Source organism: Festucalex cinctus, chromosome 8, assembly GCF_051991245.1.
Source record: "Festucalex cinctus isolate MCC-2025b chromosome 8, RoL_Fcin_1.0, whole genome shotgun sequence".
NCBI classification, from domain to species: Eukaryota; Metazoa; Chordata; class Actinopteri; order Syngnathiformes; family Syngnathidae; genus Festucalex; species Festucalex cinctus.
In genome coordinates this window covers 17489839-17513158 of record NC_135418.1, presented here as the reverse complement: position 1 = coordinate 17513158, position 23320 = coordinate 17489839, and the positions used below count along the sequence as shown (strand labels likewise).

The window sequence follows — 23320 nt, the reverse complement described above, 5'->3', positions numbered from 1 at the left end:
GTATGCAAATGAGTATCTTCAGGCATTTTTGCAGCTCGGTGTGAATAGGGATAGTTTTAATAATGTCATCTGTATGCAGAACCTTTCGAAACACAAAGAAATAAAAGTTGCTGGTTTTACTGCAGCATTTTCATTTAAATGTGCTATAACACAGAACCCATTATACACACACATACATCGTCCTATTCTCGCTTTAACTTCAATTTACGTCTGCTATCGCTCTGTAATACAAAACTGTACTACTACAGTGATTCCTAACCACTGTGCCACAGCATATTAGTGTGTCGTGCGATATGTAACCCAATTCTTGATTGATTAATAATGAATTAATCAATAGGCACGCACTGGCAAAAGTGAGTCCATTTTGGCTTTAGTGACTTTCCTTTAATAACACGTTGTCATTGATTAATGAAGGCCCTTGCGACATTGAAAAAGCGTCTCATGAAAGTTTCACGTTTTCCCTCGTCACTGCCATCTTTATAGCCATTATAGTGAAGTATATAGTACTTATTAATACAAATTGCTCAAGGGGAAGTTGAACTGTCTGCTATGTACGGTGAAGCCCCCATTACAGAAAATTTGCAATATAGAGAAACCGTTATAAAGAACTTTAAAAACAAAATTAAGCTCCTGCACGCTTTAAACACAGTAAAACGTTTTATATATTCATTTGAAGTATTCCTTAGGCTTCTTCTCTCACTGTCAAGAAACAGAACTCTAAATTTGGATTGGCGTGTACACCGTAATTTAGTAAAAAAAAAAAAATAATAAAAAAAAATAAATCTATATATATATCAATTAAAAATTTTCAATATAGACGGTGCTGAACATCTTGCGAAAGAGGAGGTGAGTTAGCGAAATCCTCAAAGGTGCTTTAGCAGTCATCAGGAAACAAACTAGCATTTATTTACATTGACTTGTCAGTTTTTTGTCCACAAGCAAAAATGAAACCATGACCTGGTTTCAACAGCCCAAGTCTTTACTTCTGCTCCTGATTGTGGTCCTAAAGTGAACAGCAATCATTCTGGGACGCTGGCCGATCTCTGTGGGTAATGACCATGTCAGCAGGCCCTTGATAAGAGCCTTTACGTCTCAATGTGTTTCACACAGCATGGTCAGAATAAAAAAATTTAAAAAAAGACGAAAATAAATTTTGCTGTAACCTCAGGATTGTTTGGGCCCATGATGGTAAAGAGCACTATCATCGTCCACGGATGACGGGATGAAGGCAGCTAAGCAGTATGACAGCATTTACATTTAAACCTAGCCTCCACAGAGCTCAACCTAAATACGAAGAATTCAATCTGACATATTGCTGCACTCCACTTAACGTGTGTGTACGTGTGTGCACATGGAGTGGTGTAATTTCTCTCTGAGAAGTCACAAGGTTTTGATTTATTCATGAACGGCAGCCAGGATTACACTCAAAAGCCTTCACTATTTTCCTCATCCTTCTTTCTCAAAGGTCTTTGTTTGTTTGCATGTTTGGAGGTATCAACAACAGCCGTAGCAGGCAGATACTCGCACCGCGCCTGTCTGCTGTCCACGGTTTATTTAGATGCTGACATGTTGGAGCCTGGCAGGATGCTCTGTTTCCAATAAAAGCTGTGGGAGGAGCGCTAGATGCTGGTGGCAGAAACATATCGCAGAGCTTAGGAAGTAGGTCAAGAGGTTAGAGAGGTGGAGGTAAGGGTTACTGTTCGTGGAGAAGTTGTCTTAGAGGTTACAACCAAACATACATGGCATCACTTTTTGGGTATTGTTTATTACAACATAAGGCGATAACAGTCTGGAACTTGGGTAAAACATTAACTGTTTGCCATTAGGTTTTATATTTCATATGTATGTTTACATAATCATGAAATGAAAATGAAATGTATACTGTGTACACATATATCTCGTTTTTATTTAGTGGTTTTTGGTTGATTTAATCCGGAACACGGAGGAATCGTGAAAGCTTTCTCGGGGGTGGCAGGGGAAATGCCTCTAACCCGGGGGCAATTTGGGCCCCTAAGTAAAATATTTTGCACCCCGTGGCATATAATAAACCCCATCTCCATTGAGGATTCCAAGTTCAAAGTCCAGTGGTTTTTGTTGTTTGTTTTGTTTTTATAACTATTTTGTTCGGCCTCTATTTTGGGTGTACTGTTATGCCATTGCTGACCACTAGATGGCAGCCCACAATTTAGTTTGACAGTGTAATTTTGGAAGAATGAAAACAGGAAGTGCTTTAAACTCAGCTAAGTTTTACTCAACTCAACTCAACTCAACTTTATTTATAAAGCGCTTTAAAAACAGGCATTGCTGTATACAAAGTGCTGTACATACAACGCACATCTTTACACATGATCATTGATTTAAATTGCAAGATGATAAATAAAATTTGTTAAATCAGGGGGAAAAAATGGTATTTGTTAACTGTAAACACATACACTCTTACACTATTAGTACAATATTTTTCGTGTTATCCATTGCTCTTGCCCTCTCTCAATGTGCTTGTATTGTGTTTTTATTACTTTAAAAGTGATTTAAAGACTGCTGTAAATGGTATTAAAACATGCTGAGGGAGTACATAAATAGTGTATTTCTATATTGCAGATGTCACATATTGTGGCGGTGGGGGAGTAGTGCATGCTAAAAAGAACAAATGACATGCTCCATGTTATTAGCCTTCTTACCTATTACAATGGGCGGCAAGGCAGGAGAAGAGAAAAAGAATAGGAAATTGCGTGAATCATAATTGTTAGTGCCACATTCTGCTCCATAAGTTGAGCTCAGTAGTATACATTGTACTTGTTTTGGTTCAGAATGTGGAGATTGCTATTCTGATCCTGCTCAGTACAGAAAAAAAAGAATCCTGTACTTCATCACAATTGTACTTAGTAACTCTTACTTAAGTGCTTAACATATCTTTCATTGCGCTGTTAAATTGATATCAGCAAGTAAATTGAATGTGAAGATGTTCAGTGGCTCTTGCTTTTCTATGTGGCCCTTGGAACAAAAAAGTTTGGACAACCCTGCTTTAAAACAACACTTGGAGGGCAAATCATTCAATATCCAGTGTTTTTTCAAGATACTCACCATTGAATGGCTGAATTTTTGCCTCGACTTGTGAGCACTGTCTTGCGTTATGAGCGTGCTTCAGACTTGAAAAAAATGGAGCAATGAGGAGGAACTTCTTAGTGGAACATGGGTCTACTAACAAATTCTTAGTCGTACTCACTTGTGCTTTCTTTCACAGTGTCATTTGCATTCACATCATGTATTTCAGGTATATTTATAATATAAATTAGCCATCAATATGGCTCCCAAGAAAGTGAAAATTGCAATTGATTGTGCTATTAAGAAGCTCTGCAAAGTGAGCGTGGTGTCAGCGAGACTCTCGTTGGTCAGCTAAGCCCTCAGCTTCCCGTACAGCACATTTACACTTACAAATGGTTTATTTAGACGTTATCTGTCATGTTTTTCTTTTTGTACATTACAAAATGAAATGTTATTTTATTAACATAAAACAAAAATGTGTTTTTGTGAGAAGTTATATTGACATTTGCGTTATTTCAGTGATTGGACTTACAGGCGTCACATGCGTACGAATCTAAACCAACGGATCATCTTCTTGATTGCAAACTACTCAAAGCCACTAGAGGACAGAATTGCATATTATCGAGACTAGAATTTTTATTTTGTAATATATGAGCCTAAATTTGTCATCATTTTTTGCTTAGGCATATAAGCTTTGTGAATTCATTTCATCTTTCCCACGCAGTTTCGCAGTGAATTCCAATTTAGAGCTATAACATTAATCTACTTAAGTGACTTCCTGTTTACATCTGAGATTTGGTTTAATCAAAAACACTGCTGTTTCACAACAAGCTCATTCAACTCAGTAAATAGGTTTATCTATTTTGGGTTGTTTTTGCAGATTTATCTGTTTTTGAAAAAAAAATTATTTTAATGCATTGTTCATCATTGTTCAGGTGTCTTGTTATTATAACAAGTGAAAACAGGAAGAATAGTCAGTGCAGAGGAGGTTAAACAGAAACATGTGACATAGGATGACATAAGAGAACAAACTGTATGAAGTGAGAGCAAATGAAGAAGATGGCGAGGGGGAGGGGGTGTCATAAAAGAGCCCAAGTGAGATACTGAGATGGGAGGGAGGAATGTCACACATGCTACCAATGAGCAGCCTGTGTGTTTACCAAGGTACAGGCTACTTTTGGGTCATCTCCATTCGGGCCACATAGCCAAGGCGCCCCCCACTCGCCCCCATCCCTGGAGCCTTCAAGATGAGTTCAGTCTAGCGGTGAGGAAGCGTCTTCTCCTAAGACAAACACCACCCTCTTTTCCAGCCACAGCCCCATTTCCTCACACCCACAACACAGCTATAAATAAGTCGCACGTACATTTGCCTTTGGAGATCAGCGGGGGCACTCTGAAGTTCCAGCAGACATTGAGAGTACGCACTGTCAACAGGGATGCGCGTCCACTGTTCAAAGTCAACTTCGGACATTGTATTATACAAAGAAACCTGCCTTCAACCTAGACGGTCCCCATTCAAACATACGGCCTTGAGAAGGACGATGCGCTAGCTCCAGGGGGCCGGATTTGTGCCTGACCCTTTTTCTTGACCTCCATATTAAAGCAAAGAGGAAACATAAATTCCCTGCAGGGATAAGTTAACAGCCAAACTTGCTCTGATCTGTCAGTCTAATGAATATGAAAGCTAATAGAGTTCTGTATTGAGTTGCATCTTTTAGTAACCTGACCTTTTGACCTATAATTTGACCTTGAATTTGACCTTGTGGATCACGTGACCATTACATGAAATCCAATCTCTTACATGTTCCCTAAACATCTAAAAGTTTCAGAGATGTATATTTTTTGTTGAGCAGTAAAAGTATGCATTTGGACTCCTCAATTGAATTCCCTTTCCAACAATGCCTGTTAAGTGAAGAATGACCCAGTAGTTCCCGAGATAAGGGATCAAAGGCCACATCCCTTTTTGATAAAAAAGAAAAATATCAAAATTTGAGAAGCCGTAGCCAAGATTATTTTAGTTATTGAAAGCTAACGAAATAACCCAAACTAAAATTCATTAACGAAATAAAATAAAAATGAAAGCACTTTTTTTTTTAAAACAAAAACTGACTGAAACTACATTTTACGTTTACAAAACTAAAAGTTTATGAAGACAGTAATAATCACGATTATTTTAGTAATAATTGAAATCTATTTTTTGGTACAAAACAAGAAAAATATTTAAACGTAAAAATTATTAAGACAAATAAAATTCTTTGAAACACTAATTATGCAAGTGCTTTTTGGATGAGGTAAAAATAGGTAAAAATAGTTATTCTAAAATTTTAAAAAGGTGCCAATGTATACAATCAACTCAAAATTAGTATTAATAATCTTTTTTTCTTTTTTTTTTTTTTTTTTACGATTATGCTGATGTTGTAATTGTGGAGTGTAATAACTGAAATTGTAATCGAATTTTGATTAATTGCACAGCCCTAACTATAATTATGGCGAAAATGTCCTTCAATTTAGTCTTTTGGCAGCAGCCAATAGAAAAGCCCCTTCAGATAACGTAATATATAAAACGAAAAATAATATTGAAACTACGGTAAATAAAACTAGAATTTTTTCAATAACTTAAAAAAAAACAAAAAAAAAAACTAAAAGACCTGCCCATAAAACTAATTAAAACTAACAAATTTTAAAAAACAAAACTCAAAACGAAATAAAAATTACCGAAAATGAAAATTCCTAAACTATAATAACCCCTGCTCCAAATGGCCTAAAATTTCAGGTTTAGTGTTACGTATTTCTATCAACAAGTGCACCGAGATTCATTAAAATCACACTCTGCAGTCTGCATGACTGAACCCACTAAAATTCAGCATGGAACGACCCAGTGTTCAGTTAGTCAACTAATTGACATCCAATGTCATCCTAAGTTATAACTTCTGTTGATATAAATATACTGTAATAAGTCCGTTGCGACCTTCTTGACTCCATGGAGACACCATAAACGATCCGGGGCAACAACCACTGTGTTCTTAGTACATGATCCTTTCTTGACTCAGGATTTAATGATTCAGCCTCAAGTATTGAGAATAATAAAAATGTCAGGGCACACAAAAGCACCAGGTGGGCGTGTTGGCTGAGGTAATTGCATAGCGTGGTTATTCAAAACATTTACAGACTCTTGCAATGTCTACTGGGGTTAAAAAGTCACCGAGTTTAGTCTACTACAGATAGGACGTACTTTCACCAGCAAAACAACGAGTTTCTCAAGGAGAGACGATAATCCTGCCATCCTAAATTTACTGTTCATTACGATTTCACAAGTATTTGAGGGGAAGGAGATAAACAACACAACTTGCCTCTGATACGACTTGTCTCCTTTCTGAGAGGCACCAATGATACCACAACACAGCTGCTCATAAACATCCTGACAGGCTTTATGAGGAACGGTAATAAGTCTCCCCTTTTTTTTGTGTGGGTAAAATTAGGAAAACACATATTCTGGCCTGTGTGGCCACCTCTTGATCTGCCAGCACAACAAAGACATGAACACATCCAATGTTTTGCAACAGAAGAGAGCAGAAGAGTGAGGGGGAGAAAAAAAGTTTTCCAATTTGCCATGTTACAAAACAGAGAAGAAGGGGCCCCAGCTGTGCCTGTTAAATAAACCATTTCAACAGAGTTTGGAGGAACTGCACAAGCTGTAAAAAATGATAGAAGAAAGAGCTCATGGATCGCAAATGAGGATTTATATAGAACACACAATGGATGACAAAGTTTACTGGTTTAAGATATATCACCAGTCACCAGTAATATTTGCTCAGTGTCATGAGATCAAATACAACAGCTGTGTCATATCAGAGGAGGTGTTAATATTTAGTTTTTACTGACACTGAAATATTAATTTAACTGCGTTTAAAAAGAGAAAATTATTGGATGCCATTAAATTGTACAAATGTACGTAATGGCGTGGCTTAATTCAATTCAATTCAAATTTTTTACATTATTCTTTTAAAAGAAGAAATGAAAGCAGACAGAAAGAAGTGTGATCAACACACAAAAAGATCAACACAAGAATAAATGACAGCAAGCAGTCAAGATGCTTTCAAGGTAACAATTAAACAAAATGATCCAACAGCATGACCTTGTGCTATATATATTTTTCCAGTAATTGTGCTTTTGTACCTTTTTTAAAAATACAAATGAACTGAGATTTGTTAATGGATTTAAAAAGACCCGTTTCAAAAGTAGTGATGGACCAATATGTTTTTCTAGGCTGATACCGATTATTAGGAGTAAAAGAGACTGATAACCGATATTTCAAGCAGATATTCATTTGCAGCAAAAGAGAAAATATGAGCGTCAAAATTAAGAAAAAAAAAATCTTTTAATTTTTAACCTATAAAGAATTCACGGCATTGTTTAAAAATTATAACAAAAATTGTAGGGAGTTTCCAGGGTCATCAGCATGTGTTAAGTTAAATTAAAAACTAAGCAAGTTGTTACGTTCTGAGGTTGTATCCCAAAAGCACAGACACAAATAAGATTTTAACTCTATTCGCATAATATCGAGAGGCGTAGAACAAACTTGACTAGACGAGAAACAATGAGAATGCACCGAGGATCACGAGACGCCAAGCCCCCTTGGGCTGTGGAGATGCACCGAGGAACAGAGGTAATAATCCGACAAACACACTTCTCGGTTTGGCTTAAATAGACAGTGAATTGTTTGGATTGGTTGTGGCGAGAGATGTGGGTAACAGGACTGACGTAGCCTGATTGGCTGTTGACCCAATAAAGAGATTAAAGATTCTTTACATCACATAGCTCCTGACATCACCTAGCGTTTTTCCAGTTGAAACCAGATGATGGTTACATCAGTTCAAAACAGACACTTGACCTCACGGTCATGACCCAAACATAACCGTTGCATGACCCAAACTTAACCCTGGCATAACCCAGTCATGACACAAGTAAATAAAAAAAAAAGAGGTTTTCCAAAATGTCAACTTTTTTTTTTTTTTTTTTATAGAAAGTGTAGTGAGTACCCAGTGTCAGCATCATCTTTTATAAAGTGGAAATTTAAATAAATCCATAAATGGAAAGTTCCCCATATGTCACTGAGCGACAAATGCATGCGAATGTTGCTAATTTGAGGTTTTCATCAGGTTCATAAAAAGTTTCAAAAGAGCTTCGCAGACAGTGAAAAATAGTCAGAATATGTTCGAAATGTCTTTGCGACAAGTAAAAACTCTCTGTGAACATCTTACAAATCCTGATGAGAACCCTAAATTTGCTACGCTCGCAAACATTTCACCACTCAGTAAGATACATACCAGCTTCATCGGCCGTCAGATTCATAAAAAGGCAGATGCATGCCCAGCCAAAAATCAGTCTATCCCCAGTCAAAAGTCAGTCTTAAGAAGTTGATGCAATGTTCTTCTACTTTGGATGAGTTAAGCCTGAATCAACAGCGCCTCTGGTGGTTGCAGCCACATAATGCTTATACTTCCTGACGCAAGTAAACAACAATCGATTCCACACAATTGACCAATTTCTTAACGATTAATTAAGCGATTACAACACGTGCAAGGGGAGGTCTAAATGAGCATATGTGACAAAAACACAGAACATCAAGAATGTCATTGTGTGTGACGTTAGTTGCCAAGGGAATTAGGATTTTTTACAGGTCAGCTCTGAGTACAAAGTAGATCTAAACAAGCCTTGGTGGTACCGAAAGGCCCGACCTCTTAACAAAGCGGAGTAATCACAAGTGAACGTAATTAATAACAACTCGGATGTCTGTCTGAGATTTCACTCCGTCTGAACGCCAAAGCTGTAATCAACCAAGACAGATATTTGTGTTATGCTCATATTGGAACTCCGAGGAAGAAGGCTTTGGCCTCCTTAACATCCATATGAGGATTACACCAAATTCAGTGGGGGGGGAGTAAGGATGGAAAATTGAAGAGAACCCCAAGGTGTGATCCTCAATTATCAACAGAGCCAGTTTAGACAAATCCCGCTGCCATGCTCCCGCCAAGAGCGCACGCTGTACATAGCCGCAGAGGGAGAAGAATGACAATTAAGCCTGCTTAGTATGATGCTAAAGGGAAACATTAAAGAAGATTATATAAAATTCTTCGGTGCCTTTTTGAAAAATCAAGTTTCATCTTTGCGTAAGATGCAGGCCTAGATTCACGAGAATGTTATTTTTGCTCAATATGCACGTGCTGAGGCAGCCGTAGCAACTCTATGCTCACCTGATGAAGAGAGCAGGTGAGTATCAATATGTAACTCTTCATATCTATAAATCTATGCCAGTGTTCATTTTCAAATGGTGAATTCTACAACATTTGAGGATAATGTAGTGGTTCTAAAACTTTTTCTATTAAGAAACTCATTTTAAGTTCACCCTGAACCAGGGTTATTATAATTTGGGAATTTTTCATTTTAGTTAGTTTTTATTTTATTTTGAGTTTTGTTTTTGTTTTGTTTTTAGTTTTAATTAGTTTTCAGGGTGGTTTTGTTAGTTTTTATTCATTTTAGTTATGTAATAAATGCTTAGTTTTAGTTTAGTTTTAGTTTCGGTATTAGTTTTAGTTTAAAAACAAAATGTATTACTTGTGCGCAGTATTCAAAAACCACCAGACGAGCGACGTCATCTGAAGGTGCTTTTCTATTGGCTGCTGCTAGATGACGTCACTTCTGTGTGACACATTTTCAATAGTCCTTATTCCGGTTAATATCAAACTAAATCTACTTAAAATCACATTTAAAATCATCCCCAAAGACTCATGCATTAAATTACCAAAGACGAAAACGAAGGACATTTTTGCTATAATTATAATTTTAGTTAGTTTTCGTTTTTTAAAAGCATTTTCGTTTTTATTTTATTTTGTTAATGAAATAGTTTTTTAAATTTTAGTTTTAGTTTTTTCGTTAGTTTTAGTTAACTAAAATAACCATGCCCTGAACCCATTAAAAAAACTTTTAATTATTAAAAAAAAATGCCTTGTGGTATTATAGGTATCTATCCTCACATTTTGAAACAACAAAGCCACATTTTACTAAATTCCTGTTGCAGCTCGTCAAACTAAACTAAAAGATAATGTTACTTATTTAAAAACAAAAAAAAGAGGGGGTGGGAGAGCAATGAGCAACAAATCTAGCTACTTTTTGTGTGTTAATTAGAGACTTCTGGAGACTCAGACAACCTTCAGAGCAGGATTACTTTAATTTAGCCGTATACGCTCCCCATTGTCTCCTATTTGTAAACAAGCAAGCAATTAAAAGTAGATTTTCCATATGTCTTCTCGAAGATTAAAAACTAGTTGGAAGGAGCCAAGTAGTGGACTTCATTTTGTCTCACTTGTTTCAAGACACAATTAGTCAACAATCAATACCACACAGTCACAACCAACAATTAATTATACAATTCTTTTAACTATTCCCTAATTCGCAGTATATTGAAAGTTTGTCCTGATATTTCAATTAAATTACAAAGCTACACAGGCAACATAATAACATCCCGCTGTGGTGCCACTAAATAATATGTTATGACCCCCATTTTCATTATTACATTCAGACATATACTATAATAATAATGAATTGAAATGAATAATAATGAATTGTTGCAACCTGTCAGGTGTGTCTACTTCAATTTTCCTCACAAAGACGGAATGCTCATCTGTAAAGGGCACCGCTTTGCTCACGCACGTGATTGCCACTGAAAACATGGACATCGGCCGAGAGAAAATCCCAGTGAAGAGTAAAATGGATGACAATGAATGTATGAGATGTGTGGGCCGAAGCTTAAAACAGAACGTACTTTATCTACTGGTGAAACCATTTAAATTCTCTATAGGGGGAAGGAATCATCTCTTAACAATGAGGCAACAGGCGAGATCACTGCCTGGAGATCGTTTTGTACATTAATGGGCAGAGGAAATGAATGCAATTAGTGGCTGAAGTGGACTAAGGAGCAACATTACGACACGGTTCTGTACAGCGGGATATGTACTATTGTATGTCTGTTCTTAAATTCCTCGCTGCCTGACTGCATTTGCAATAAATATCACAATATAAACACTCACAGAGGGAGGATTTCACAGTTTCATGGTTTGTGTGCAAGGACGAATTTTTGCCAGCATTTTGAAATTGTGGCTGGCAACAAACTACTGTCAGAGTTGTGTATAATTTGTACAGCGTTTACCAAATAACAAAAAGTTTAATTAGATATATAAATATACTGTATATGGCACAATGTCAGCATTCTGTCTGGTTCTCCGGAGAACAGACATCTAAGCAGTGAAAGATGGCAAAAACAAGAGGCGAGTACACTACAAGACTTGTAAAGAAGAAAAAAAATGCCTCTGCCGCCATTTGGGCGTATTTGGGTCCAGATGATAAAACAAAGCCTGACAACAAAGCAGAGGCCATTCGTCTCGCAAAGCTGCCACCGACAAAGCCAACACATTACACTGCTCCTGTGCTCCAATTCAAGAGCTGCATCAAAAGAAAATAGAGCTGAAATATATTACACAGCACTGAAGTGTTTTCTGATATTTTATCTTATTCAGATACATGAAATGGGTGAAATATCATAAACAGCTCTGTGTGATGCAGTGCAATTCTGCACCATTTATATAACCACATTGTTAAATTAATATTTGCCTGATAATGTCAATCCAAAGCGAGCCTTTTTATCACTGTAAAAGCATAATATTCCACTCTGAAATTGAATTTTACTGATATGTAATGAAGTTGCCATTCGTCAGTCCTTTTTCGAAACCACAAATCCTCATTAGTTTTGCAGGTGAGCTGGAGCGCGTCTCAGCTGATTTTGAAAAGGAGGTGGTAGGCTACACCCTGGACTGCTAGCGAGCCAATCACAAGGCACATACAGACAGACAACCTCTCACAATTACATTTACACCTCTGGAGAATTTCCTCTTCAATGAACCCTAACATTGTTGTCTTTTGGAATGGGGGATAAGTGAAGAAAACCTACCCAAACATGGAAGACAACATACTACCGCCACATACGAACCGAAACGTGAAACCCCAACCTCAAAACTGTGAGGCTGCGAACCACTCAGGCATCATGCTGACACTCAAGAGACATTTCAATTGGTATTTGTTTTCGTTCAGACTACCATAAAGAGAAGACTTTATACATCAATACTTCATAGGTCAAAACTGAATTAGCTCTAACTTTTTAAGTGTGTTCTTTTCAAAAATACTAATGATTTTATTGTTCATTTTAGATGACACCGCACCTGTAAGTATCCCACTGAAGGATGAAAGTTTGCGACGCTAGCAAATGTTGATTTCACGTCGGGGTTTGTTCAAGTTAGCAAACGTTTGCCAGACATTCACCTAGCCTAGCGTCTTATCCGTTTTTCTTGTCGCAAGGAAATTCTGTACATGTTCAAATTTTCCTTGTGACAAGAAGAACAAAGGCAAATGTCTGGCAAACGTTAAACGAATCCTAACTTCACCAACACTCGCAAATGTTTGCCCCTCAGTGGGATACGGACCTAAGATAAAAGATAAATACTAGCATTACTCACCAAAATCAGAACCGCCAAATGAGAACCAACAAAAGTAATAGCAATAAGTAACGGGTGTTACATTATTGCTCAGCTAAGTCCATTAGATTCCTTTAATGTGTTTCCCCACATGAAAACAGCCATGTTAGCCGTTTGCAGTACGTCCACAAAGCTAACAAATGGCTTGTGGAGGCACACACTTGTTAAGAAATCGATTTACAACACTTTCCATTAAATACAACTGCGCTGAAATGCTTTAATGAAGTCTGAATAAAATATGTATGCGTGCAAGTATGATTTATGGTTGTGTAATGTGTTTTACAGAGATACAAATATTACATCCATGGCTCGCAAGAGACATATGAAGAAACTCTGCAGACATCTTTAATCTACAGCTTAAACTGTGAAGAATTTGATGATACTCCTCAGCCTCAAAGTATCAACGTAATAATGTGGCTGGATTTCAATGAGCCTCGCTTGTTATTTTTCCTCAGAAAATCCACTGACCAAAGTACTGGATTATATACCGCCAGGCAATGCAAAGTAGCTACTTTACAGTGTCGCATTAGATATTTAACCGCAGAACAAGCTGAGATATGCACAGTTAAAAACGTATTTTCCACATACACTTTCAATTTAAGTGAGCAAGACTAAGCTGCCAAATGCACTCCATTTGCTTAAGAGTTGTCAGCAAACAGTCAAATGTGAACATTTTGGCCATGTGGTGCCATCGTGATGTTGGCCTCACCACACCGCTGATGCTCCAACCAAATGTTACAACTGAGGCCACATGGGGATAAGGAACATTAAGTTTTTATCAAGGATAAAATCCATTGAATTGAATTGACTTACTACTTTTGCTGTGTAAAATAACATAAGCAAGTAGACAAAACACGGGAGGTGTTTTTGCAATGACATTGTGTTGTACAGTGAAGCAATGTGAATTCCTTCATTAGGGCCTTTTCCACTAAGCCCCCAATTAGTAGAGTTTTCTGAACAATCTGAGACTGTTCGCCGAGGTCTCCTCTGAGAAAAAAAGAGCAGTTTAGACCCAATTAAACCAAAGGCTTGCTGGTGACCTGGGGCCTGGCTACAGTACTAAGAATCTTTGGCGCTCCGGCCGGCACATGGCAAAACAACTCAGGTCAGGGAAAAAAAAAAAAAAAGAATAAATCCTCTGAATCAGATTTGTCACGTTTGAAAAAGAGTTAACGTGACAGTGCTTGGAAGGGGCTGATATTACGTTGATGCAAAATAATGACTGAAACCATAATGGAACTATTCAGGAGAAAAACACATTTCACAATGTTGTGTTAAAAAAGAAAAAGAAAAACTCTCAGCATTTTAGTCACGGTGACCTTAAACAAACCACAATGATTATTCATGCTGACAACCAACCACACAATGATGACTCATCAAATAAGAGCGACGACACATCAAAAATAGGAATCCATTGTAAATAGTCTGTTTTTCCTTTTAAAGACAAAAAGGCGTGTTTACCTTCACTAGTTTTGGCGTCCACTCAAGGCGGCAGTGTTCATAAGAATTGCTATGGTGTCATAGGGAAGATGTTATCATTTATATGCCTATAGTTAATGGTGGAAGGGTTTAATACCGTGATACAGACCCTATAAGTCTGTTTCTTACGCACCATCATGGAATGTATTAGTGGACACCAAAACTAGTAAACAAACCCTTTATTGTCTTAAAAAAAAACAACAACAACAACAACAACAACATGAATTAGAACAGTGGTTCTCAACCTTTTTTCAAGGATGTACCCCCTGTAAAACGTTTTTTTTTTTTCAGCTAAGTACCACCATTTTTCTGAAATATTTAAGTAATTTTGGCATGGATGCTACTTTTTAAATTTATTTTTAAATTTCGCATACCCCCTGAAGTGCCTTCACGTACCCCCATTTTAGAACCACTGAATTAGAAGACAACATGAACTTTTTTTAACCATTGTAAATAAGCACGTGATAATAAGTTAGCGAACTCATCATTGAAAATTCTAATTGTTATGTGGAATGATTGGTGATTAACTGTTAAAGATGGAGTACAATATTTGATACAACCAACAGAGGCGCAGTTGAGTCAGTCGCAACGCACGCAGAACTCCAGATTATTCTTAACAAAAAATATAATTTCCTTGGGATTTTTCGCCATCAAAATGAATATTAAGACGGTATTCAGGGCATGTTGACATGAGGCAATTTGTACTGGAACACTACTGTTTAAAAGACAAAACAGGTTTACATATTGTTAATTTTCCCAATTGACAATTCCGAGGTTGCCATAAGTCAAAATGGCGGTCAACTCGGTGGACTTTGGATCGTTGTAATTTGATTTGTGAGGATTACTTTAATGTGATGACATGCCGTCTACTATAACAATCTGCCTGGTTTGTATGCTTGTCACAGGCAAAAGCAATACAATACGCCATTTGTTTTCAGCGAGTAGCAAGAAAGCATTTGCATTGTGGAAATAGAAAATGCCCGGATGTTCTGAATTGTCAATTGTTAGTTTATAGTCAAAGAAGTATTGTGGGATTTGTCAGCTTGTTGCAAACTAACTTTTTAAGGGTTGCAGGCTACATTCAAGATGGTAATTGAGCTCGGTTTCACCGGGTGCAACAACATGACTTCAAAGGTTTTTGGCTGGATGATGAATCTCATAAAATCCAGCTTCTGATTTAAAACAGACTAGCCTTCAAAGACCTCTAGAATTTAATGATATATCACGCGCAAATGCTAATTTGTTTTAGAAGAGCTTTGTATTCAAGAAAAGGTTGAATGACGAGGTAGCTGCGCATTACCGTTAGAAACAACAAATTCCCTTTTTCAACTGAATAGAATCAAACCAATCAGCCTTTTCTTCTGTCACCACACCGTGAGGTGTGCGTGAGTAGGACTGGGAGATTTTAATGGTTTCCAGAAGTTGTTCCAGACTGTGAAGGTGTGCAAGGTCAGTTGTGGGAAGAAGGGAGGGGGCTGTTTTAGTCTGTAGATGACAACACAAGTCATACCATCCAATGGAAAGTATTTTTTGACCTATCAAAATTCTCAGTGGACAAGATATTTTCGACCAGCATATGTGACTGGAGTGAAGACAAGATGGCATTCCATAAATACACCATATGAAAAAACTAATCCAAAGCCCAAAATCATTCTCATTTAAAGTAGTGATTCTTGAGGTTTTTGGTGGCCAGGATAGTGGAATATGTTGCCTATTTTTGAGAACTTTGTTGTAATGTTACATAAACAAATTCATATATTTTTTTAGGGGAAAAAAAACTTTGTGATGTTATGAGAGTTGATTGGATTTTTCCAGTATAAAGTCATAATATTGTGATAAAGTCCAAGCTTAACGAAAGTATTCAGTTATATGTGCAAGATATAGAAATAGAAAGGATTAATGAAATAAAGTTTATAGCTATTATTATTGATGAACATTAAAAATGTAAAGCGCAATCTAAGATATCCCAAGCCGTAGCTGTTTTACACAAGGTTAAAGAATCATTGAACAAGAATGCTGCTATTTTTATGTAAGTCATTGATTGTTCATACCTGACCTATTGAATTGAAGTGTGGGCGTGCGCCTGCAAAACCTACACCGAACCCATTTTTCTCTTACAGAAACGTGCTATTCGTGTCATGTTTGGATGTGGATACAGAGACCACACTAATCCAATATTTATAAATTTTAAAAGTTAATGAATTGATGGACTTTAACCGCCTTAAAATCATGTATAAAGCCCATCATGAAATTTTACCAATTAACATGCAAATCAAATAAAAAAATAAATAAATAAATAAATTTAAAAAAATAAAATAAAAAAGAGGAATGCGAGTACAAATTAACTGGAACATTTTTTTTTTCCCAACCTAAATACAGAACAAAAGAAAAAGAATGATGTATTTCAACTCAAGGTGTCAGTTTGTGGAACAATCTGGATTCTAAACCTAAACCATCTCAGTTCATTTGTATTTTTTAAAAATGTATAAAAGCTCAATTACTGGAAAATATATATATATATATATATATATATATATAGCACAAGGTCATGCTCTTGAATAATTGTATTTAATTGTTGACTGTTCACTGTAATTCACTATTATTGTTGTTATTATTATTATTATTATTAATACTTAATTGTATTTATTTTTCTTTTTTGATCAGGGGCAGATATCACAAGATTCACTTATTTCTGTCCCCTTTTATTTATTTTTTAAAGTAAAACAAATGAAATATATAATTTATATATATATATATATATATATATATATATATATATATATATATATATATATATATATATATATATATAGTCCTAAATATTTGTGCAGGCATGTCAGATATTTATGAGATGAGACACCACAATTACGACTTTTAATTAGTTCAAAACTAAGGTAGGAATGAGTCATTGTTTTATTAAGTTTGTTTGTTTTTTAAGCTATAGTCAATGCCCATATGTCCATGTGCATTTTTTTTTTTTTTTTTTTTTTTAATAAGTCCACTTTGTGGACCCCCAAGTTTTGACTCACAGATCCAAAAGGGATCCGCGGACCCCAGTTTGAGAACCCTGGCATCTGTCCATAAAAAGCTATAAAATGGAGGTAGAAAGAAGTAGTCGAAAGAAACGCCTTTATCACCATCATTTCAAGAAGGTTCAAACAAACAAAGACCTCAAACTGAGAACAATTGGTCGAAAAACAATCTTTTTGCCAAATATTTTTTGCAGACCCCCAAGCTAGGACTTGCAGTCTTCCCAAGGTCTGGGGTCCTCAGTTTGAGACCACTGATTTAAAGACACGCCACCACTCACCGGCATTAAAAATGTATACACATCTGTGATGCATTAAGTGCTACTTTAAAAAGCAAGCGCTCCTGGGGCCTGTGCCATCATTTTCTCAATGAATGTCAGCGTGAATGTGTCTCCTCTCACAGAGGAAAGCTGACTGTGACACTGCAATATTCACATGTGGCCCAAACAAAAGACCCATTTTTAATTGTTGCTTCAACCTGGGGCAAGCAGTGGAGCACACCGAGTTAAGAACAAACAAAACAAAGCAGCAGGTGATAAGAGAATGCATTTCAAGACCGCTTACCATCAACAGCCCTGGATGGTGAGACGACTTCGGAGCTGTGCAACATTCCCAAGACGAGCAATCCTGCTGCCAGCACGTTGGCCGCGGTGCGCAACATTGTTGTGGTCTATCCGGAGGGAATATTAGTCATCAATCGCCTCTTGGAGCTGTCACGCTGGTTGCTTGCAGTGGGGCGAGAAGATGCTCCTCGCCGGGCATCCGCCGCCGCTGCGTGCCAAACAGCGCGGTGAGTGTCAAGGCTCAAGGCTTCCGGCTCGGTCTTCTCCCAGCCAGCCCGGGGCTGCCTCGGGGCTCCCCGGATGCATGGACAGCCCGGCCACCCTCACGAAGGCTAGCGGTCTCGGCTAGCCTGGCTTTTGCGCTCGAGCTGGAAGCCGCTGGGTCGTGCAACTCGTCCAGGGGGGTCTCGGGTGTGCTCTACGGAGGCGAGTGGAGTGCGTCAGGAAGCTGGTGGAAGGTAGCGCTCACTTCGCCCGGTCGCCTCTGCCGCCGCTGGCCAAAGATTGACGAGCTGGAGGCTCCAAGCGATGATGAGTGACGTCGGCTGGCCCTCCTCCTCTTCCTCCTCCTCCCCCTCTTCATCCTCCTCCTCTTCCCCAAGCACTCGACACCTCCATCGTGTTCAATGAGGCTCTTCTCCATGCATTGTTCTAATTTTATATCTCATATCGTAGGGGAGGAACATTTACGATAATTTTCTGGAAAGTTTCCGGGCTGAAGCATAAATATGAACAAAAACGCATGACAAAGAAAACAGGCTCCATGTAATTTCCACGCATGTGCTCAGAACTTTGTCAACTTTAAAATATTTTAATGAACAATCAACTCCTTCATTGAATAACAAAAATATTGAGTTAAATATTCATCCCCCACCCAACCCAATCAGAAATCGGATTTCCTCAAGCAGCAAATTAGTAGATCAGTTCATCCATATGATCAGAAAATCTGTTTTGCTAAAATATAATTTACTTCCCACAAGTTTCTTAAGTGCCTAAATTGAATGGGGCAAATAATTTACATTATTTCCAATAAATTCACCGAATTTTGCAACCTGTGCACTAAAATTCTTTGAATTTATTATTATTATTATTATTATTATTATTATTATTATTATTATTATTATTATTATTATTATTATTTTCTCTTTCCCTGTTCTCAACCAATTTCTACAAAATATTCAGCTCATTCCAAATCAGGCCACATTAGGAACTATTTTACCCGTAGTTCTAAAAAAGTTTCCCATTGAAATGAATGCAGACATTATCCAAATTTAGCTCACTCTTCCATATTTCTCTACTTATTCAAATGATTCAAACCATGACAACATCAAACTGTTCAGCACATTTGTAACATATTGGAAAGTATTTGTACGTTGCCAGTGTAATACATATTTTCCATGACAAAAATCCCCAAATCAATGCCAATGTTTTGTTTTGGACTCCTTGCCTCCTTGCACATTTCCCAACCAGTCCAAAACCAATCAAATTATTTTCATTATATTAGACTTCATCATCATTTTTTCCCCTCAAATTATTTCAAAATTTCAATTAATCCCGTGGCAACTGAGATGAGCATCAGTTTTTCACCATTTGCACGCATCATAAAGTGTATTCTCAAGTTATGTAAAGTACAGGCTTCAAATAAGTACAATTAAAGATTCAAGACAATTATTGTGCTATTTAATTGTATTTTTTCCTCCATTTTACCCCAAATGACCGGCCCACAATTTAAAGGGAGCAGCCCATTGATATAATCCATTTGCACAATAGACAACAAACTGAACCGATCAACATCAGGGGCAGAGGGGTGGCCAGGAATCGGGTCGGTGGGTCGGTCGGTGGGTCGGTCGGTGGGTCGGTCGGTGGGTCGGTCGGTCGGTCGGTCGGTGGGTCGGTCGGTGGGTCGGTCGGTCGGTCGGTCGGTGGGTCGGTCGGTGGGTCGGTCGGTCGGTCGGTCGGTCTGTCTGTCTGTCTGTCTGTCTGTCTGTCTGTCTGTCTGTCTGTCTGTCTGTCTGTCTGTCTGTCTGTCTGTCTGTCTGTCTGTCTGTCTGTCTGTCCGTCCGTCCGTCCGTCCGTCCGTCCGTCCGTCCGTCCGTCCGTCCGTCCGTCCGTCCATCTATCTATCTATCTATCTATCTATCTATCTATCTATCTATCTATCTATCTGAACTTGTTTTATTCATGTACGGTAACACACGCACATAAGCGCAAGAGCTGTGAAAAGCTGCCCAACAGTGACATCTACAGGTTTTACAATGTCAATGTTGAGAGGAACAAAGAGTTCTTTGTGTGAGGGGGAAAGGAAAGAGAGAGCGGGGAAAATACTGTAACTCACCACCAAAATGAGTGTTTGGTCTCCAGCCCACCACTTTACCGTGGCCAGCTATTCTTTCACATAAAGAGAAATGACTAGCTTATGCAGACATTTGCACTTTCTCGTCACATTCTTGGCTTTTTTTTTTTTAAGCACTGGCTTATTTTAGCACTTTCATTGGTGCTTGCAAATGTGGTCATGCCAGATGTTTTTGCCCAATCCGACCATACTCAAACAGAAATGCAGTGGAAGAGACAGGAAAGCTACATTTACACATTATGTAAAGGGAACATACTGATGAAATAAAACATATCTTAAGCTATACTTTTGGTTCTATCTCGACTGCCACCATTTTACTTATCCATAGTTCCATTGTATTGAGTGCACCGCATCATATTTTACCAAAGGCCAACTTCAAGTTCAATTAAATAACAAAATTACGCTATTTAGTTTACAGTAGGCTATCTACTCCTGTCACAATCACAGTGCTGTACTCAGTTAAACTCTCTTCTGTCTTTTAACGACAGTCAATATTTTTAAGGCTTTATTACAATTCACCAGCAGATGGAAGCAAACCTCAAGCCATGGAACTGGGAAGTCAACAGAATACTTATGAGTATTCAATCAGTCTTTGTTACTGAAACTGGAAAACCAGTTGTATGCCCACCTATTCAAAAAGTGGTCCAAAAAAAAAAAAAAAAAAAAAAAACAGAAGCAGAACAACTAAGTCGGTGAAGGCAAAAGAAAAAAAGCCCAATAAATGCCAGAGTAGACAAAGAATTTAACAACTGCAAAACCTTTAAAGAAGTGATGTCTTTGTGAATGTAAATATTATAGAGGATTTACAACAGCGAACAAAATACTGGCGATATTTAAGAACAGCCAAGACACATAATAGACATCTAAAATACCTCCAATGTTATGGAAACACAAAAAAAACAAAAACCTCCCATGTTCTGGGCAGATGAAACCATTCAAATGATGATAATAATAATAATAATAATAATAATAATAATAATAATAATAATAATAATAATAAACTTTACCTTTCATCATAACATTCTACTCAGAAAAGACAAGCACAGTGTTGTGCGCTTACTCATGTGTTCCATTTGGGTCTGTCAAGGATGAAGTACATGCAAAATGGAGGGCGAGACCAGCGTACCGTCATGTTTGGCCCAGTCACTACCTTTAAATGGTAGGATTGGACAAGATAAAGTGCATTGTTAAGAATTCTATCGAGCGTGTGGATTTAATTGTTGATTAATCGTGTATTGAAGCCATTGAGGATTAATGAAGTGACTGCCTAGCTGAGACTACACTTGCAGCACTTTTCTGTTGAAAGAAGCAGAACGTAGTGTTATGTGAAGTTCAGTAACTAAATGACACTTGCATATACAGAATTTCACAACAATAAGTATTTTTCTTTTTAGCAATCGACGTAAAATACTTCATCAAAGAAAGCTTCAAATTCCTCCCCCTACTTCAACATACCATTAAACGCCTCTTCTTATTCATCTGCGAGCTAATTTATCTTTCATGAGAAGCTGCAGCGTATTGATTTGTAGCTCTGCAGCATCATGTTGTAACATGATACTTTTATCTGAGGGGAATCGCTCAGTGCCCTTTTCCGCATCCCATACAAATACTGCAGTCTGCACATGATGCAGTTCTCCTCTTCGCTAAAATGAAAAAAAAATAAAATTATGTACACTAACATTTATGCCATATAGAATGACAAAACACTGTTACTATTCACTTAGCAAAGTTGTATATTGTTAGAAATTAGCTTCAGGGCCTGCTCTACTAGGCCACTTGTCCAGGATAAGAAAGTGAGGGGAAAAAACATTTGTCTGGCTTATGTCATGACTGGAGCAAGTATTTCATCTGTCACTCTCTCATCCATGATGCACCTCCACCCACTTTACTGCAGCTGTGATACAAGCCAGCAACATGCAGAGGATGGAGAAACGCGTTTTCTCCCCCCGCAGCTTCATCGTCAACATATACGGTGTCGACGAAAAGCGTATTCACAGGAAAATATCGATCCTGACATTCACTTTGTTTCCCCCACCCCGTACTAAGTGGAGCCAGAATATCCACAAGTGCGCCTGCTGTAAGCAAGCACATGCATAAATCTCAAAACGGCATCATGATTTGGAGCAACACCATCGCTCATGTTCTACACTCTCTCTTTCTCCCGCCCTTCCCTGCTCCTCCCCTCCTTTGCCTGCGAGCCAGATGGATTATCTCATCAATCAAAGTTCCTGGAATCACATCCTGTGTGTGCGCGCGCGTCCCACCGACGCAGCTACTCTCTCATGCACCGCAGCCATTTTGTAAGGAATGCAAACTTAATGCTGGAAAAAGGACTTTTTACTATTCATACCTATCCATCTGCTCATTGTGAAAGGGGTGGTGGTGGTGGGTTGGGGGGTGGCGGGGTCACACAGGAAACCGCTAATCTTACACCAGCACGAAAGTCTGCGCTTTGAGTAGACTGTAATTTGAATGTTTCTGGATAACAGCAGGAATGACTCAGATTGAAAAATAATCAGGAAAAAAAAGGAATCAAGGTAGTTTGGAAAGGAGGTGGAGCAAATATAGTAAAACCTCAAATGGCCCGAATGTAACTCCAAACATTTTTTTTCCTTCATCTTTTTGCCAATACTTATTACAAATAGAGGACCCTCCTCAACGAGGATTGTGCAGTGCCAGTGAAAGAGATTGTTAGAAACAAAAACGAATATTCAGTACATTTTTACATTTGGTTGGGGAATTTTGTTACAATCAAATGAAAATGTTTGAACTTTCTGGCCATACTTCCAAAAGATTTGTGGCTTTTTAAAAAAAATTTTTTTTATTAAAAGTAATGTAACTCAAAGTACGAAGAATTTGACTTACAAACACCCAATAGGAACCCACATTGCTCGTTAATTGAGGACTATCTATATAACAGAACATATGGTGTTCCACAGAGTTCAATTCTGGGGCCTGTGGTATTTTCATTGCTGCCCCTGGGTTCCATCCTTTTTTCTTTTTCCCCAAGAGAGAGCTCAGAATTGTTCATTTGGCAGTTTTACCGATTCAATATCTCATCATCATTGCACTCTCTCTCTCTCTCTTTTTTTCTATGTGCGTATGTGTGCATTTGGATTCGTGTGTGTGCATAAGTGGGTGCGTGCGTGCATGTGTATGTGGGGGTGCGTGTGCGCGCGTGTGAATTTGTGTAAATTTGTACTCATTAGTCCACCTAAAACCTAATAAAAATCCCATTACCCTTCACCTTAACTGGATACTACAGAGTCT

At 37.8% G+C, this 23320-nt stretch overlaps 1 protein-coding gene across 5 annotated transcripts in view; it reads right to left on the bottom strand.

Moving 5' to 3' along the window:
- The window catches only part of LOC144023246 (low-density lipoprotein receptor-related protein 1-like), a 120783-nt gene extending 102546 nt beyond the window's left edge, over positions 1–18237 (bottom strand). For all 5 annotated transcript variants that reach the window (XR_013284509.1, XM_077528453.1, XM_077528455.1 and 2 more), the window contains exon 1: positions 17699–18237. Coding sequence is in view for 4 of the 5 variants with exons in the window: in XM_077528453.1 (XP_077384579.1) it covers positions 17699–17795 (97 nt within the window). In the remaining variant the exon portion in view is untranslated. The remainder of the gene's footprint in view (positions 1–17698) is intronic.
- Positions 18238–23320: the final 5083 nt, after the last annotated feature.